Source organism: Notothenia rossii, assembly GCF_949606895.1.
Source record: "Notothenia rossii genome assembly, chromosome: 5".
NCBI classification, from domain to species: Eukaryota; Metazoa; Chordata; class Actinopteri; order Perciformes; family Nototheniidae; genus Notothenia; species Notothenia rossii.
Genome location: NC_136903.1, coordinates 19,273,884 through 19,292,435, shown reverse-complemented (window position 1 = coordinate 19,292,435; position 18,552 = coordinate 19,273,884). Strand labels below are relative to the sequence as shown.

General features: G+C 42.8%; 1 protein-coding gene across 2 annotated transcripts in view; it reads right to left on the bottom strand.

Annotated features, from left to right (window-relative positions):
* The window catches only part of frmd4a (FERM domain containing 4A), a 109,336-nt gene that overhangs the window by 75,258 nt on the left and 15,526 nt on the right, over positions 1 to 18,552 (bottom strand). The window contains exon 1 of one of the 2 annotated variants that reach the window (XM_079679957.1): positions 9,538 to 10,892. The exons of the other annotated variant lie outside the window; for it this stretch is intronic. Within the exon in view, the coding sequence (XP_079536083.1) occupies positions 9,538 to 9,570 (33 nt within the window). The 5' untranslated portion in view covers positions 9,571 to 10,892. Of the gene's footprint in view, positions 1 to 9,537; positions 10,893 to 18,552 lie in introns of those variants that run through there. 2 annotated transcript variants of the gene reach the window in all.

Below are 18,552 nucleotides of genomic sequence, written 5' to 3'. Positions count from 1 at the left end.
ACACACACACACACACACACACACACACACACACACACACACACACACACACACACACACACACACACACACACACACACACACACACACACACACTCTATCTCTCTCCTCCTTCCCCAGCTGGTCCCCTCCACAAGCCCCTGTGTCTCCGAAAAAGCTGTACTGGCGCTGTCCAATAAAAATCTGTGTTTATTGGGGCCAAACGGCCAGCACACACACACAGGAGCAAAACAGCAGATCACTGCTCATTAGAGATGAAGGTCTCTGCTTATTGGCTCCATACATCAGACAGGACACAGTGAGGAGGAGGCCGATAGCCTCTGACAACAGCGAGTCTTAAGCAATATCAGGAGTTATCCCTTCACCAGTGCTGACCTTCTCAAGACTTACTGCTGTGGAGGGATTCTTCACAACAGCTAGGGGAAGAAGTACAGACAGCACTACAAACATTGGGCATAGAGGGCCTTCTCTACTTCAGGGAATGAAACTCAACTGGACTTCCAAGTTTTTAGGCTAATGATACAGCGAAGACTTGTGCTAGGCAAGGGGAATCCCATCACACAGTGCACTCTGGTGGTCGTAGAACGAAATGCAGCAACAGAGTCCGGTAAACATTGGTAGAGAGAGGTGGCTAAAATAACAAAAACAGCACATGAGAAGCAACTTAAATACATTCAAACACATTCACAAGACCTCGAAGAGGCCAAGACTTCTAATGAAGCAAAGGAATATCTGGTGAAATGTGCAATGATCTAGAAATAGTCTCGTTATGTGGCATATTGCAAAATCAGACAATTTGAACATTGATAACCAGATAAAAGCCCACATAGAGAAACAACACACAAGTTGAAACATACCACGGAATTGGATCAGTGCCTGTGGGAAAATATTGTCTGAACAAAGACTACATTATGATTTACAGAGGTGTTTTTCTGTAGCACTATTATTTCAAAACTGCTTGTATTCATTGCAATTACCCAACTGCACCCACTTTAAGGCTTGTAGGACAACCTTGTATGTGAGATTCATAGTGCACTGAATTAAAGGGGCGGTCCTCATAATGATCTACTATATATTTATGGACAATTAGTTATTTGTTTGAGCCATGCACAAGTTTCAACATGTAGCTTAATATATCCTACATGAGGGGAAAATCGTTTGTCGCTGGAAACTATTTCAAGGCCTGTGAGAGTTGATTTAAATATCATCGATACAAATATTCCCATTCCTAGAAACTCAACATGACTGATGCTATGGATGTAGAATTTTGATGTCAGTATTTACTAAATGCCGTTGTTGCAGCTTTTATTGGTGTATGTTTTAAGTAGTGTTGTTAATGTGGTAATGTGTAACTCCATCATAAAAGGCCTAGGATCCAGTCATTTCCCACACGAAGAGAGGTCCAAATTGTCTGATAAATACACATGCATATTTAAAAATGTGAATGTCAGACAACTTGCAACAGTGCATCTACAAAGAAAGTATAGAGCAAAAACAACAGCTGTTGGTGGAATAGCCAGACACATCCACATACAAACACCTCTGGACATGTATTAATGGCCTTAACCACAATGGCAGATGCTCACATCTGTTCACAATAAAACAAACACACACACACACACACACACACACACACACACACACACACACACACACACGCACGCACGCACGCACACACACACACACACACACACACACACACACACACACACACACACACACACACACACACACACACACACACACACACACAGGGGTGAGGTATAAATCTGACACACGTCACACTTAATTGTTCTAACAAGCAGTAATGAGAGCATCGAGGGTCAGCAAGACACTTAGGATGATGTAAGTATTCCTGAGAGGACAGATGAGCATCAATCTGGCAACCTTGATTTCATATTTGGGTTTAATTCAGCGTAATGGAAGCTGTCCTCACATGGGAGAAAGAGGGTAATAGGAAACCTGGCAACTACTGCAGTATGTTTGTAACTACAGAAACAGATTGATAATGAGAGGGACACTATCTGACAGGAAGGGTAATTGAAAACACAAAGTACTACACCTTGGTGGGTAGGGTGAGATTGGAATGAACACGTGGTTTGATTTCCAACACCATTTTAAGTATGCTTAGCAAAATTTCTCCCAATATGGGGATCCAAATACAGCCACTCTCTGCAAGCAGTCCCCTAGTATGGGTCTAAAAGTGATATTTATTAAATGCATGTCTCACTGCGGATTTTCTCTCTAAGAAGCACCAATAGGATCACTGAAGCCAGATACGATTGGTAAACTGCCATTGGTGTCATGGACTGCTGCTTCAGAAAATCAAGTGCTGAAAATCGGCTCCAAAGAATTACCTCCCCCCTCCACGTCCAATCACCTTCAACCATCACTGTCCCTCATTCTATCAGAGTATTCATCCATCTATCCATCCTGCATGCATCCATCCATCCATCCATCCATTCTGCCAGCAGCTCTCGACCTGCCATCCTCAGCCTTGCTGCTGACAGAAATACATCAATAAGGCTCACAGGTGGCATCATATGGGTGGGTCCATATGTCTCGAGCTGTGCATGGAGATGTTATAGAGCATGCAAATTAACCTGTGTCCATGCATGTGTTCGTGGGTATGCACTTTTTTGTGTGTTCATCAGTATGACTGCTAGGGTGTGTGCATTGTCTGTGTCTCCTTGAGCAGTCGTGTATGTAAATCATGAATTATACTTTAGCGTGCTAGAGCATAAAAAGCACAAATATAAAATCTTTGCGTGATCTGTGAACCCTAAACTGAAATGACTCAAGTATGAAAATGAGGCCATTCTACTGAACAAGACAAACAGGAAATATGAAGAATAAGAACGGTAAAATCTGAAACACATTGGTTTCTGTCACAAAATGGTCCACTGTAATCACTTTATCCTTTACTATTGAACAACTGAACAGACAAGGACTAAACCTAAATGCTGCTTTTTATTGCGACTGAGAAAGTTCCTTTTTGAAACAAATACTAGCAGCTTTTTTTCTGTGTTTTTTGTTGCTAACAACTCCCTCTGTTGGCCTGGGGAGGGTGATGACCTCTAATACACGTGAAATCACAAGTTGCCTCATGAACCCTAAACGGGTGCCCCAGCCAATAAAAGGCAGTTATTAATGCTAGTTACAAAAAATGATCTTTTATGGCTTCCTTACTGCTATTTTGCCAATTTCGCTCAAAGGCGCAGTAGCCAGAAACACCACAGCCAGGGATTGAACCAGAGTCCCTGTGGTGGGGGGGAGGGGGCTACTCTACCTAGCGCTCTAGGCTGCATTTGTATTTGTAATAGAGCCAGTATCCCTCAGTGCGTGTGAAAAGGTCCGGGGTTGGACGAGCGGAGTTGCGGCTGAAGAACATCTGCAATTATTAAATGCTGAGTTGTTTTATGGCGTGTTTTTTGTTTGATGGATGTACTTAGCACCTTTGAAAATTAGATTCCACAGTACATGCTGTTATTTTGCCTCCATCATCTCTTTCCCATTTGTTTTCTAGTTCAACACACCTTGCTCTCTCCCCTCAGGACAGTGTTGACACTACTCCTGTTCTTGGTCAGCCAATCGTATTTCAGGAGTGCTGCTAGAGACTGCTGCCAGCTTCCTCTCTGCTCATGTAAAGAGGTCACAGTTCAGAGCCCATGGGACAAGGTCTACAGATGGAGGTTGGGTGGCTTGAAAGAGAGGGAAAAGCGAGCTAGAAACGGTGGCTCTCTGGTGGGGTTGAGGTGAAAATGGCTCAATAAAGAGTCGAGGAAATGCTTAAGTGTATGCGACTGGATGAGATAAAAGAATAATAGGGTGAGGGGGAAAATAAACCCCTGTTTCCTGTGTGCGTGGATGTACCTGTATATGCATAAAATGTTCTGCGCTATGTCGATCTACTGATAGGGTGATGTATGATACCTGTTCAATGCTGGGTGACCCCTTGTCGCAAGGGTGACACTACCAATCCTCTGCTCGTTCATCAAAGTTTGTGTGTGTTTGTGTGTGTGTGTGTGTGTGTGTGTGTGTGTGTGTGTGTGTGTGTGTGTGTGTGTGTGTGTGTGTGTGTGTGTGTGTGTGTGTGTGTGTGTGTGTGTGTGTGTGTGTGTGTGTGTGTGTGTGTGTGTGTGTGTGTGTGTGTGTGTGTGTGTGTGTGTGTGTGTGTGTGTGTGTAATTTAATTCCAATATAGGAAAGTGTAATTGTTATTCTGATTCTCCGAAGGCTAAAAGCAGGGGAAGCTCTCTCTTGGGACTATCCATTCTATGCAATTACACAGATAGAGTCAATATACATAATAGGATCGCTATAGGCTCTTTAATCTAAAGTGCATGTTCTTTTTAACACACAAACCTTTAATTGAAGCATGGTGTAACAGTAATTTCCTCATTACGATATTGCAGTGTCTTCTAACTATCTTTTTGGACACTTGGCTAATTTTCCCTCCCATCTTTCAATTGCCTCTCTTGGAAATCATTTTGAAAAATGCCTGTAGACTGATAGCGGCCAACGAAGTGGAAAATCTGCACCCCGTGTTTCCATGACAACAACTAACATTAAGTGCATCACTTGTTTGCTTCTCTGGTTGCTCAATTGCGCTCTGATTGATCTCATCATTCGGGCCTCTTCAGGGGGACAAGAGTACATTTGACATGCTTGACACAGCAGGACAGGATCACAGGCGCACACACAGGATCACAGGCACACACACACACACGCACACACACACACACACACACACACACACACACACACACACACACACACACACACACACACACACACACACACACACACACACACACACACACACACACACACAATCAGTGAAGGTGTATAGCCGACAAGCAGAGCCACATCTCCAATAGGGGAAAGAGAGGAAAAGCTTCAAAGGTTATTGTAGGAGGATCTCTCTTTCTACATGGCATCCCACTGATCCTGTGTTCCGTAGTAAAGCCTCTCTTTATCTGCCTCCCTCTGTGTCACGACTGCATAGATTTTTGTCCCAACAGTGATGTGAGTCTTATGTTCGGATTAACATTTTCCTTGTACTCTTTAAGCACACTGTATGGAAAGGGTCAGAAGCTAATCATCTTTTAAAGATAATTTGCTTTATATTATTACAGCATCTTAGCCACATGAGTCCTGCTTTAGAAACGTAACCTAATTTAAAAATGGACCCAATAATGAATGTACCTCTATTATATTTTACATAATATCATAGGACATTATATCTGAAAATGTACGTTTTCTCTCATAATGAGGACATTTGCAACATAAAATACTTTTTTGCACTGTCCTTTACTGTGCATTAGGCTGAACTGACAGCTGGGAGACGGTGTGTGTGTGTGTGTGTGTCTGTGTGTGTGTGTGTGTGTGTGTGTGTGTGTGTGTGTGTGTGTGTGTGTGTGTGTGTGTGTGTGTGTGTGTGTGTGTGTGTGTGTGTGTTTGTCTGTGCCTCAAGTGGTTCCAGCCACCAGACATCCCCGCATTGCTGCTTTCTTTGGCCTTTAAATGTTGCCAGCCAACCTGCTGTGTAGCGAATACATGTATGTGTGTGTGTGTGTGTGTGTGTTTGTGTGTGTGTGTGTGTGTGTGTGTGTGTGTGTGTGTGTGTGTGTGTGTGTGTGTGTGTGTGTGTGTGTGTGTCAGAGTTGGTTTGCCAAAGGCAGCCCCACCTTGTGCAGCAAATCAAAACCCAACCAGTACTGCCTTTCTCCCCTAATTATTTTCATCCGAGCAGCGAGGCGGCTGGCTTCAGGGATGCAGGTCTGGTCACTCGCCTTTTGGCTGCTTCGTCCTCTCCATGCCACCCTGACCTTAACCATCCTGACAGCCGCCTGCCCGCTAATGAACCAGGTTTATGGATGGAGGGAGAAAGAGAGAGCGAAGAGGGGCACAGGGGGGCAAAATAAACATGTGGTACTCAGGGCATGGGGATTTAAAGGGGGGGGGAGGAAACGACTCTGACCGATGTCAAGAGTTTGTTAGAGTTTGCATGTTATACTGTAGAGGTTGTGTGTGTGTGTGTGTGTGTGTGTGTGTGTGTGTGTGTGTGTGTGTGTGTGTGTGTGTGTGTGTGTGTGTGTGTGTGTGTGTGTGTGTGTGTGTGTGTGTGTGTGTGTGTGTGTGTGTGTGTGTGTGTGTGTTCGTGTGGGTGAAACAACCATTCGTTAATGGAATAAATACGTGTTTGTGGAAAGAGTGTTCATGTACATCCAAGCCCTTGGCCATTTCAGTAATGGCTCCATCTGTCATGGGCAGCTGGACACACACATGCATGTTCACACTTTTGACCTGACGAGAACAGAGAATAGAAACGAGAGAGGCAGCGACAGTGTGCTTCAAACAAGAGAAGTGCGAGGGCAGAGGAGTCTCTCTGATTATACTGATGGAGCATTGACAGGGTTAATCTCTTGATAACTACTTCCTATTGATCCACTAACAAGCGAGAGGAGTAGAGACACACATACACTAACTGATATGTGTAGATGTACCACACACATGCACACACGACACGGCTCCTCCAGAGGAATATTTCAATGAAGCTAGAGCTCCTTGTTCTACTGACCTATATGCATATACAGTATTACATACTGGGGATACCAACAGGAAACTTGATCTTCCACTTTCAGATATGTGAGAGTGTCTTTGGGTTTATATATGCCTTTCTGAATCTGTACTTTCTCTCATCTTTGCCTCAGAAAGATACGAAGTGGAAAGTGTGAAAAGATTTGAGAAGAGATGTGGAAATCTTGAGCAGAAATGTGAATTGGTAATGTACTGACTAACAAACTATAACATCCCATCAAAAAGACTGACATAAAGAGAGGCTATACGATAAAGAGAGTACGCATGAAGTTCATGGAAGCTGAAGATAACAAATTGGGAACTTCTTTCAGATTCCCTTAGGATTACTTTGCTGACTATACTCTGCATCCTCAGTGTATTGTGCTGACTTGCTTTTCCGTTGTTTGTAACTACACAAAGGCAACACAGACACACAGCTCACTGATTCCTATTTTATTTCATGTTCCTGCTTCACTGCCCATTACTGTCATCCTAAGGAAAAACACAGCGAGTGGTATAGAGAGAGCAAGGGGAACATAGACAACGTGCTGGAGTGAGGTAGGAGAAAGGCAGCTTAAAGAGGAGATATGAATACAACTCTTGTAGTGCTCGAGATAGCCCACACAGCCATCTCAGCACAACATTTCCCATTTTAGTGAGCAGTGGATTAGGAGTAGTGCAGCTTTTACAGGCTATTGCTATTCCCTGTCTGTTATCTTGGGGCTGAGGTCACCTTGTGTGTATCCTTGAAGCAAGATTTAGAAGCATACTGTCCTTCAAAGACAAAAAAGAACAGATTTTTGTATTCCATTTTTTGTATTGCCACCACTTTTGTATGAAATAAACTTTGAAGCAATTTGTTCTCAGAAGTACCGAAGATCGCTTTTGTTCTAGAATCTAGGTGGATCCACTGAGAAACACCCCGTCTTATCGCTGTGTTTCTACATTGATACGCTCTTTACTTCGAATTTTTGCTGCTTTTTAAGTAAACTGAAAGATAGGATAAAAAATGTCTGCAGATCAATTACATTTCTTTAACTCGATTTCTCCTTTACCACCTGAGGATGAGAAAAGGCACATTGAAGGTAGATTATGCACTGTAAACTTTGATAAACTCCTGCACTGGTTAATTATCCTGTGATGCATTCACATTAATCTACTAAGTGATGCCAAAACTGACATCCACACATCGACTGAGGGGCGTATGAAGCTCAATGTGTCTGATGAAGATACATGCAAAAGTCATTTAGTCATTAGAAGTGATTCCCACAGCTCTTGGGCAAATCTGGTCTGGGTGGCAGACACATAGATATAGCAGGCTTTGAAGCCAAGTCTATCTCCAAACAGGCCGCTAACACTCCTCTTTGGATTAGATCATGGGCCGATCTGCAAATACCAATTACGGTGCCCGTGTTAACTGCCAAAGACGTGGCGAGGGGGCCGACAGACCGGCAGACAGAGGGACAGGTGGGCGGACAAACAGGACGGAGAAGCGAGAAAGAGACAAACACACTCTTGGCTTTGATGCAAAAGGAAATGTGGCTCATCTTTCACAAGGGAAAAGAGCGCCAAAGCAATGAGGAGAAGAAGGGCACGTTGTAAAGGAGGGAGGAGAGGTGTGGGTACTCGTGTGTGACAACACCATCAGGTCATATGGTGACTTTACCCTTTCAGCACTCACTCCTCCAGGCTTCAATACATGGATTTGAGATAACCCTATACTTAAGGATATGCTCCAAACATCTATAAAAATATATGGGAATGTGCCCATCTGGAGGAGGATGCATCAAGGTTTTATTTTTGGTTGTTAAGGTCTGTACTAGTAGTGATAAAATAAGGGGGGGAAGGGACGGTTGAATGAATAAGAGTCAGGTTGCTCAATCATCTCTGTTCTCTTGGGGAGGAACAGGCAGAAGGTGAGGCAGGCATTTGAGTGGAGGATAAGGAATAGCCAAAGAATATAAATGAAGGGAGGAAAGCTGATTCAGAGTCTTTCACTGGACACAGTGATATAGTGGTAGCTGTAGGAAAAGGTAAAAGAAAATCACCTTCCTCCCCTTCCAAAAATGCAATCATGCCTTTATAAATATTCATAACTTTATCACGGCTTCAATGTCACAGTGCTCCTCCCTCTCTCACAAATCACACACATTTACTCTCACTTTATTATCTCACACATACAATCCCAGCTGGAACAAACGGGTTTCTATCTCAAATCATTGTGGGGGGGAGACAACTCTCAGGGTCCATTACTGTCCACAGTTGTTCTGAAAGTCACATGCAGTCACAGGGATACAGAAAATAACCAAGTGTGTTATGACACACACACACACACACACACAATTCTTCCTTCATTAGCCTTTTCTGTATGGCACAGACACAGACATTCACTGTCAGACAGATGCTCGCACAGTGAGACACCGACCTAAAAGCTCCCATGTTAGACACAGCCGCAAATGTCGAACACAGAAGGGCATGTATAACAAGAACAATAGTGAATCGCCACTTTCAGGATTTAACCAATTCACTGTACAAACTGAGCCCAGTTCCTCCCTATCCTAAATCAAAAGGACAGTGGTTTGTACTGAAGGGAGATAGGCACCATTCTGAAACACTGAGTCATTCTTTCAGAGCAACCCCTTGTTAATCTGTGCACGGACACACACATACTTACACATTTTGCAAAATCAAACTGCTTTTCAACTGTTCTGCAATAATTAAACATCTTCACATACTAGCTGGGATCTCATGTGTCTCACACTGCTTCCCTTCATTCTGCCGATCGCCCCTAGCAACGCCAGCAGCTCAGAAACTTCTCAGCTCCAGTTTTAGTATCAGCACGGCGGCAGGGACTGATTCATTTCAGTCACGCCGTCTCCCTATATGCCACTCTGGTGATGGATTCCTGTGGAGGAAACAGTAGTTGGGATGCTCTGTAATCCCCTTGGTAACCTACCCTCGTCCTCATTGGAGACAGCAGTCCCTCCATGGCTGATTGTGTTGGTTCTGGTGGGCTCTGGTCCCCTCAGCTGTGTCAGTGTATTATCCCAGTCCGCAAATAGATCCTGTTAGAAACGCTGTCTCATCCTCAGAGCGAACATCTCCTCTAACAACGCGGCTCCCTCCCCAGCCAGAGAGCCCAGCGCACTGACAGGCACACAGAGAGAGAGCCTGTGTGTGTGTGTGTGTGTGTGTGTGTGTGTGTGTGTGTGTGTGTGTGTGTGTGTGTGTGTGTGTGTGTGTGTGTGTCAGTGACACCCACACAGGCACACACAGTGATGAGCAGGAGGTGACACGGCACTGCCAAAGTCCTGGTGCGTTCCCTCCTTTCGCCGACCTGTCAGTTGGTGTGTGATGTCGCCCTATGAAGCTGTGTGGTGTGAATGTGCAATGTCCATGGAAGGTCTCTCCCTCCTTGGCTTCTCATTACTCCCTTTCTCCCTGTCTGTCCCCTCCTCTCTCACTCTCTCTCACTGCCTCCAGCTACATGTGTTCCCTTCAATGTGGCAAATGATTGCAGGTCCTTTTTTTCAAGCTACAGCTCTCCTGCTAGTGCTCTCTCTCCACTCCTCTCTCTCTCTCCTTCTCTCTCTCGTCTGTCCCTCCTCACCCTCTCAGCTTCCCGTAATGCTTATTTTTCCGTCCTCCTTCTCACTGTTAACTCCTTGTTCCCGCCCAAGCCCCGAGCCGGGGGTCCGGCAAAATGTACATTTACTGTGTGTGAAAGAGACCAGAAAGAGAGGCAGAGAAAGAGAGGAGAGGGCACTCTTGGGGCCACTATTATCCTTCCAGACAATAGTGGCTCTTAATCTCCTAGCAACCTGATCACCCTCTATTCTCTTAATAGACAAGGCATGAGTCACCCTCTCTCTCTCTCTTTCTCTCTCTCTCTCTCTCACACACACACACACACACACACACAAACCTTTTCCCTCCCTTACACACATGCCCACGCTGCACCAATACCAATACCTAGATTCAAAACATGTAACAGGTCATCTGGCATATTGTCGATTGATACATCAGCTGTTTGACGCCTAGTTATTCTTGTCCATCACGTCTTGTTTCAAGTAATGGAGCTGACATTAATAACAAACTGCAAAATGAAGTGCGATGGCCAAGTGAAACTTTATGAGTTTGTGTGTGTGTGTGCCAGGTATTGATGTTAAGTATGTGTTAATGTTTTTCACTTTTCTTTTTTCTTTTTTATGGTAAAAATACCACTGACAAATCATCACCTCTGCTCCAGGCTGCATCTTGCCGTTGCCATAGCAACAATGTCAGCCAAGTTGGGAGCATGGAGAAGCAGTGAGACCATTAAAACTGAAATAAATAAAATGGGTGCATTCCTGTTGGATCTAATGATGGAGGGGGAAGATGCGGGGGGGTGCAGGTGACAGCCCCCTGCCTGCAGCGAGCCTCACTGGACTGCCTGACACCAAGTGAAGTGCTCTCTCTGCCTTCCTCTCTCAATTATTTTTAGCCTCGTTTCTCTGTATTGACCTATATAAGACAAAAAAAGCATTGACCAAATGAACCAGAACATACATTGCTGTTCAGGATCCCTAATCAGATTATAAGCGAGGGTTGGGCAACACTTCACATACAATATTTAGATATGAGACTACATATCGTTATAGATCATGGGTATCGTCATATGGCATTAGTGTTTCCCTGGTAAAGGCTGCATTTTTGCAAATATTTGATCCAAGGTTTAAAAGTCAACCATGACGATATCACTAATATTGAGATATTTGGTCAACCAGTCCTGCTTTAAGCACAGTATGACCCAACCTTTCTCTGGCTTGTTCCACATAACCACTATTGTAAGGTCTCTCTGTAACAATGATGATGTTCAGATTTTAAATTAACCAATTTACATTCAGTCCTCGGATAACATCTGCTTCTTTTTTGCAAAAAGACACAAAAATGGGTCTGGTGATGACTTGGTGTTAAAGTGTGTGTGTTAACATAAAATTGAATGCCCACAGCTGGTGGTCAATAATCGGCTGATTGATCGGTGCTGACAAGCTGGAAACGCATGGCGACTGTAACGCCATCACATAACCATTGCAGCGATAAAAAAGCAGATGGACTGGAATCGGCTGTCGCATAAAAGCATTGATCGGCCTGGCCTGGACGACTCAGACATCTCAGCGTGACATCCAGTGGACCAGATCAATAACATTCAACCTGCAGGTGGCACGGCCACTGTGGACCTATGAGTGTGTGCTAAGGCAGTGTCAAGATGATCAATGTAGAAATAGAGGTACCACTTTACAATAAGACTACCCTTATAAAGGATTCATAAAGGGTTTATAATTAGGTTGTAAACACTTTATCAATCATTAAGGACCATTTATAAACCAGCTCTAACATAGTTTCCATACATGAACACAGGCTCTCTATTTGGCAAGATGACTAAGCCTTATATTGGCTACTTAGCGAGCATTAACTCAGTGAACAACAGATACCAAGGATGCTGGCTGATGAAGAAGACGAAGTAAGCTAGGTAGCCAATATAAGACTTAGCAGTACAGATACATATGGGCTCACTATTTGGCAAGCAACTGGTCACAGTTGCTCTGTTTATTTCCTGTCTTATAAAAGCTTATTAATGATTTATAAAGTGTTCACAACCTAATTAATAAATAAATTACAAACTATTCGTAAACCCTTTATAAGGGTAGTCTTATTGTAAAGTGGTACCGAAATGGAATAACAGTGTCCTGAAAAATAAACAATATTATTTTATAAACCATTTTTTTCCTGATGCCCCCAATCACGGGTAGTTGCCATTTTGATTTTAGTTGAACAGCATGATCACAAAGTTTGAACAATGAATTAACTTTATTAACAGAAACACTGTTCAGGATCGGAGAAGATGAAATGGGATAATGCAATATTTATAATCATTGAGATAATTAAACATCTAATCAAAATGAACTCCTGTGAAGAGGATTTCTAGTCATGTATTTCATTTGTAAAGCATATTTAAACAGGAGATTTCCCACAGGAGAACATTCCATGGTCCACTTCACATCATGCAATGTACCACTTCACACGCAAAATCACCATCAGACCATATGATTGTATCTCAGCACATGCTCACACACACACACACACACACACACACACACACACACACACACACACACACACACACACACACACACACACACACACACACACACACACACACACACACACACACACACACACACACACACACACACACACACACACACACACACACACACACACACTATATCAACCCCTAACTCTCTCCTTATTGATGACGTTAAAATTGGATAAGTGCCACAGAGGTCTCTATAAGAAGGGAATTGGGAAGAGCTCAAATCTTGTTATTCAGCTGACCCCTGACCTCAGAGCAGTGAAAGACCCAAGGTAGACTCCTAAACGTAGCTTTATAAATAACCCCCAAGCACCTTTAACCCTCAATTCCCAGGATGCCTTTTTTTTTCATATTTTGCCAAACAATGCTAGATTTAATACATTTCCTCTTTTGGTTATTTTCTTTTTTTCAAATGTTGGATGAATATATATTGCTGCTTTAGCTTTGCTCTTTATGTATTTATGGGAAAGATCATGTTTTAAGGCAGAACAGTATTTTTGCCAGGGTAGAAATATTGTTTTAGGATGGAGCAAGGTTTCCCCCCCCCCACCAGGTTGTATGAGAATGTGTCTGGTAGGCCACAGTGACATACAGCCCCATATATCCCCTTCACATATTACTGCTGACAGTGAATGTTAACCTGTCAGCGAATCCCAAATGCACACACACCAAACCCGCCAAACACACCTCGTCCCTGCCCCCATTTCTTCCCAGCCACCATTAAACCGGTACATAGCCATACATAAAAGGAGAGAATGGGTGGATGGGATATAGGGGGTGATAACCATTACAATCACAGGACAATACTGCACAGTGCGGTGCACACTGACTGCACTATACGGCACACTGCCCTTACACCCATTCCCACCCTCCCTGTCCCCCCATCCCCCTTCTCTCTTTCCCCTCTCCTCATCCTCACTGCCGTCCCTGTCAACTCAGCTGGACCCCAAAATGAATCCCTTGTGAGTTTTCCCATCACGCAGATGTTGTAATTTTCTTTTGTTGTAATGCCTTGTGGTTCCAATTCCCTTTCACTGTTTTGAGTTGTATTTTGTGCAGTACTTAATTATTGCTGCAAACTTTACAGTACAGTATTTACGACAGCCTTTGCACTGAGCAAATATCCAAGAGCCACATAGCTGACAAATGTAAAAAAACGGAGTGTAATTTTCTCTGGCTGTTTGTGTTTCTACTGAGAGTGGCAATTACACTGCAACATGCAGACGTCCAATGGGCAGAGGTAATTAGCCGATACTGACAAATTGTTACTTCACGGGAAAACAAAGTAATTAATTGCAATGATACACAATTAAACTACATCACGGTAAGAAATGGAGCATTAGAGGTTCAATTCTTTCTTTCAGAGTCACTCCCAACTTCACGCTTCAACCCTCTGCCATTGTGGCCATTCCAATACTCTGCCATTAACGTAGCCAGACACCATTTGTGTAGTTTGTTTATTTGCTTTGGATATTGGATTTGAATAGTGGAATTTCAGAATACTTACCTGCTCCACCAACCCAGGTGACCAAATTAACAAAAGCAGGATGGCCGCACCGTGGGAGAGCAAAACAGAGAGAACGAGACAGGAGGTGGGGAAGTGACAGAAAAAGACTGAAGTCATTTTCGTCGTTATTCACCGTGTGTGCCCAGGAGTCTGGCTGGTAACAGAGGGACCCGTAAGTCAATGTGCAACCCTGTCACAGCATTACAGCTAAATCAATGCCACTAGAGAGCGAACTGCTGCCGACTCTCATACGCCGCACTGAGACTTCCTCTCTACGCAGACCAATAGCATCGACTCGGGAGGGAGTTAGACAAGACGTGTGCCTGTTAACCATCACTGTCAATACTGTGGGTGGTCTGATGGAAAACAAGACAGACTGGACCCTTACAGGTTTGGGCGAAGATTTCACTCGCCAGCATCTATCAAGGTTGTATCTTCCTGGTCAAAATGTACTTATTGTAAGTCGCTTTGGATAAAAGCGTCAGCTAAATGCAATGTAATGTTTTGCAGTGAAATTCATTTTATTTTTTGTCATAATCAACACTTTCTTCTGTGAATGCAATTTTTTATTTCAGCTGCCAGATTAAGTTGTTTACTGTGGCAAGAGAGCAGTTGGCTGAATCAATATTGGCAGATCTATGTGTATGTATCTGTGGGATTACAGTAGTAAGCCAAGAAAAGTGTTAATTACTCTCTAAATCAATTAGCCACATTATCATCATTAAATATTAAAAATCCTGGTTCCTGGTGGAGTCTTAAGGTAAACGGCTGTACAGTAGATGGGTTAATTCAGCAATTACTCCAGAAGTGTTGGGCGGTGATATTAAAAAAACTCACACACATACTAAACATCCGAGACCTGAGAGAGGTTTGTCCCTGCTCCAAGAGCTTTTCAACAAAATATTATATTATATTTACTGCTGTTTGGTGTCGGACTCACGGCCAAGGCTGAGATTTACTATGATATATTGGAGTGTGAAACTACTTCGGCCCATTCCCAGAGCCAGGGGTCCTGGCCATGTTTGAGAGAGTGGGGCTGATTGTTGCCAGAGGGAATTTGTCTGACATCCAATCTAGAGTTCATTAAACAGCAATCCCAGGAAACATGCTGCACATGCACATTGATACGGCCATGCACACACGTACACACTGGCAAAAATGCCCTCCACCAATATGCAGAGATATACATTTGTTATGTGTGGCTGCTCTCATTGGCCTGCAGTGCTGGAGGTAGTTAAAGGCAGAGAGGAGAGCCCCTCATCTCTCACACCTCACCACAGCTCAGAGGGAGAAACATCTTATCTCACCACTGCAGAGAGACAGAGAATTAGAGGGTGAGAAAGATGGATGGTAGAGGGTAATGTGAGCAGGGTTTTGCAGGGGAAGGACATAAGGGATTGAGAGAGAGAGTGGGCAAGAGAGAATAGCAGCGACAGAGAAAGAGAGCGAGAGAATACTTAATCGATCTCATTTCCATAGCTTCTTTCCACCAAAGAAGAGGCGTTTGTGTTCGGACTGATTAAAAAATCTGTTTTTTTCTTCAGATTCCACAAAAAATGGCCATCAAACTGACTACAATTACACTTCTCCCACAATAACCCATCTGAAAGCAGCCAGGAACAGCAGAGCGCAGCACTAACATGAGACCACTCTCTGCCCACTGCATACAGTCTGTGTACATTGATGGAGTTTCCCCCCCGTTTCAAAGCACATTTGTGTTTGAAGGAACGGCGAATTGGTTTTATTCATCGTGAGCCACGGCGTAAGCGTGCCCGATGCAATGAAGTCACTCCAGAATGGTCTCCTAGCAACTGTTGTCAGGGGCAACCTGCATTCTCTGCAGACAGCACAGCGAGCCAGAGAGAGAGGGCGAGAGAGGGAGAGACACACATAGAGAGTGACAGCGTGGTCGAGAGGTGACCGCGGTTAAATTACAGTTTGCGATGTCTTCATGGCGACACAATCTTTATATCCCTTATACAGTCATCTTCTACCTTCACGGGTCATTGCTCATATGATGGTTCATGAGAAGCTTAATGCACATGGAGCCCTGGCTTTGCATGTTTAGCGTACTGATGTTGTTTGCAGGCTACGACAGAAATCTGATCGTTTTCTATATTTCTAGTATATACTGATATCCAAATATCCAGATCATGGTCAGACACTCACTTTTGCATTTACCAGACATTGGCCAACCACATTCACACACTGCCCTCTACTGATGAACCTCCAACAGAACATGCAGGTTTTCCTCAGTTCAAATCAAATATGACAGAGTGTATGAGGCTATTCATTAAACCTGCATCACAGTGGATAACTAACAATAAGCATATTGTTCGCAAAATGGGATATTTTGCTAAAAAGACATGCATGGCAAAAGCAATAAGAGGACAAGATAACGGAAATACTGAGTTCAATCTGCTATTTCCATAATAATAGCATCTGGATTCCCATTACTGGAATATTAATACAGAAAAACAGATTTTTATTTATCACATTCATCTCTTTGCTGTCGTGTATCTTTGATCTGACTATAATTGAATCCTCGTCCAAGAGTCCGTAGCACTAACATGAATCCATTAGCATGCCATTCAGACGCTGATGATTCTTTTGGACTGAAATTACTCTTCTGTTTCAGGATGTGATAAAGAAGCTGAATAAAAGACAAAGCTGATGGTAAATGTTATTAACTGGTTTGTGCTGATAACATCGGGGTATGGAGAGGAATGTGAATTATCTCACAACCAGTACTGCTTAAATAAATGTCCTTCTAGTTAGAGCACAGCCAGCCCTTTGATATTTAAAGGGATTGAGCCTGTGGAGATGGACAGAAATCAAACATAAGAATAGATTACGTTTGTTGTATTGGAATTACCCTTCATACTTAATCTAGAAGATGCTGCTCATATGAACAAATGTGATGTTTTGTTGTTCAGATGAAATTGGGATTTATTATATTTCCATTTAATAGCAACTGTTATATTTAAAAGCAACAGAAGGGATGGTAGAATTTTTTTTTCATTATAATGTGAGTTTTTTAGAACTTGAAACAACATATATAAGGTTGAAAAGATGTTATCAACCAAAGTAAAATGCAACTTATTGAAAGGGAAACAACATTTGTGAACTAATGAAGCCATACATGAAAACATGTGACTTACTGCTCCGCTGAAGGGATACAAAATCGTCATCGCTCCACACATATCTGATGTAACCGTCCTCACATTTATACATTAAATCAACTGAAATGTTCAACCAGTTGTATACGTTGTCATTTCACCTTTTGATGGTTGACTCGCAATCTTTAACTGTAATTACACAATACCCTATTTATGCTGGTGAAGTTAAATCCTAATAAAAGCCATCTTAATAATTGGATAAGAAAAGTGGTTGGAAAAAAGCATAAATTCACATTTTCTTTTGCAGATGTTCTCTTCATTTGGTTTAAATATCCGGGAAGATTGGATGGAAACCTGGCTTATGAGAAGCAATTCCTAGCAGCAGCAGTCCAATAGAAGCTGGAGAAAGCAACCTTTTCATTTATGATGTTTAAAGGTTACAGCTCTGGACCGGCTCGAAGACGATTTGATGAAAGCAGAAGGGTGATATTCTCTCTGTCATTAGCTCCTGCTTAGATGACCTTATGTGCAAGGAACTCCTGACGGCTGCTGCTCAGTGGTGAGAGCTATGTGACTGTGGCACATTGGGCAGCTACCTCTGGAAATGGTGCCCTAAAAATGCTTGCATGTGGAATAGAAACATATTATACTCACTTACTTAAATAATATTATAGTTTGATTCTTATTTGCTAATGTTTATCTATATTTACTACTTCTCACACTTCTTAGCTAAGCTTGGGAACATTCCTTATTAAGAAGATTTGTTGCAATGTTGTTAGTTACACTCTTTGTGCACCAACAGTATGACCTTCAACTCAGGTGAACTGAAAACATCCTGATATGTCCTCCCTACCTCCCAGAATGCTCCTTTCATTATCGCTCTCTGTGTTTGAATATGCAACCCAAACTCTATCCTTCGTCTTTCACTCTGCAGACTGTATGCTCTCTGTATGACTGACTGAACTTTCTTGCAAGAAATAAAATACGACAAAGACAGCTGAATGGTTTAATTCTCTATCCACATTTGATACATTTTTGTTGACTTCCTTATGCATGGATAAAAGATTAACAACAACATCAAAAAGGGGGAAGAAATGCTCTAATTCACGGTGTAACTTGGCTTTTACAGTGATTTAGATGATGCAATTAACACTTATTTAAATCTCATCTGAATAATTTGGACATAGCATCTGGTAAAAATGTGTGCAT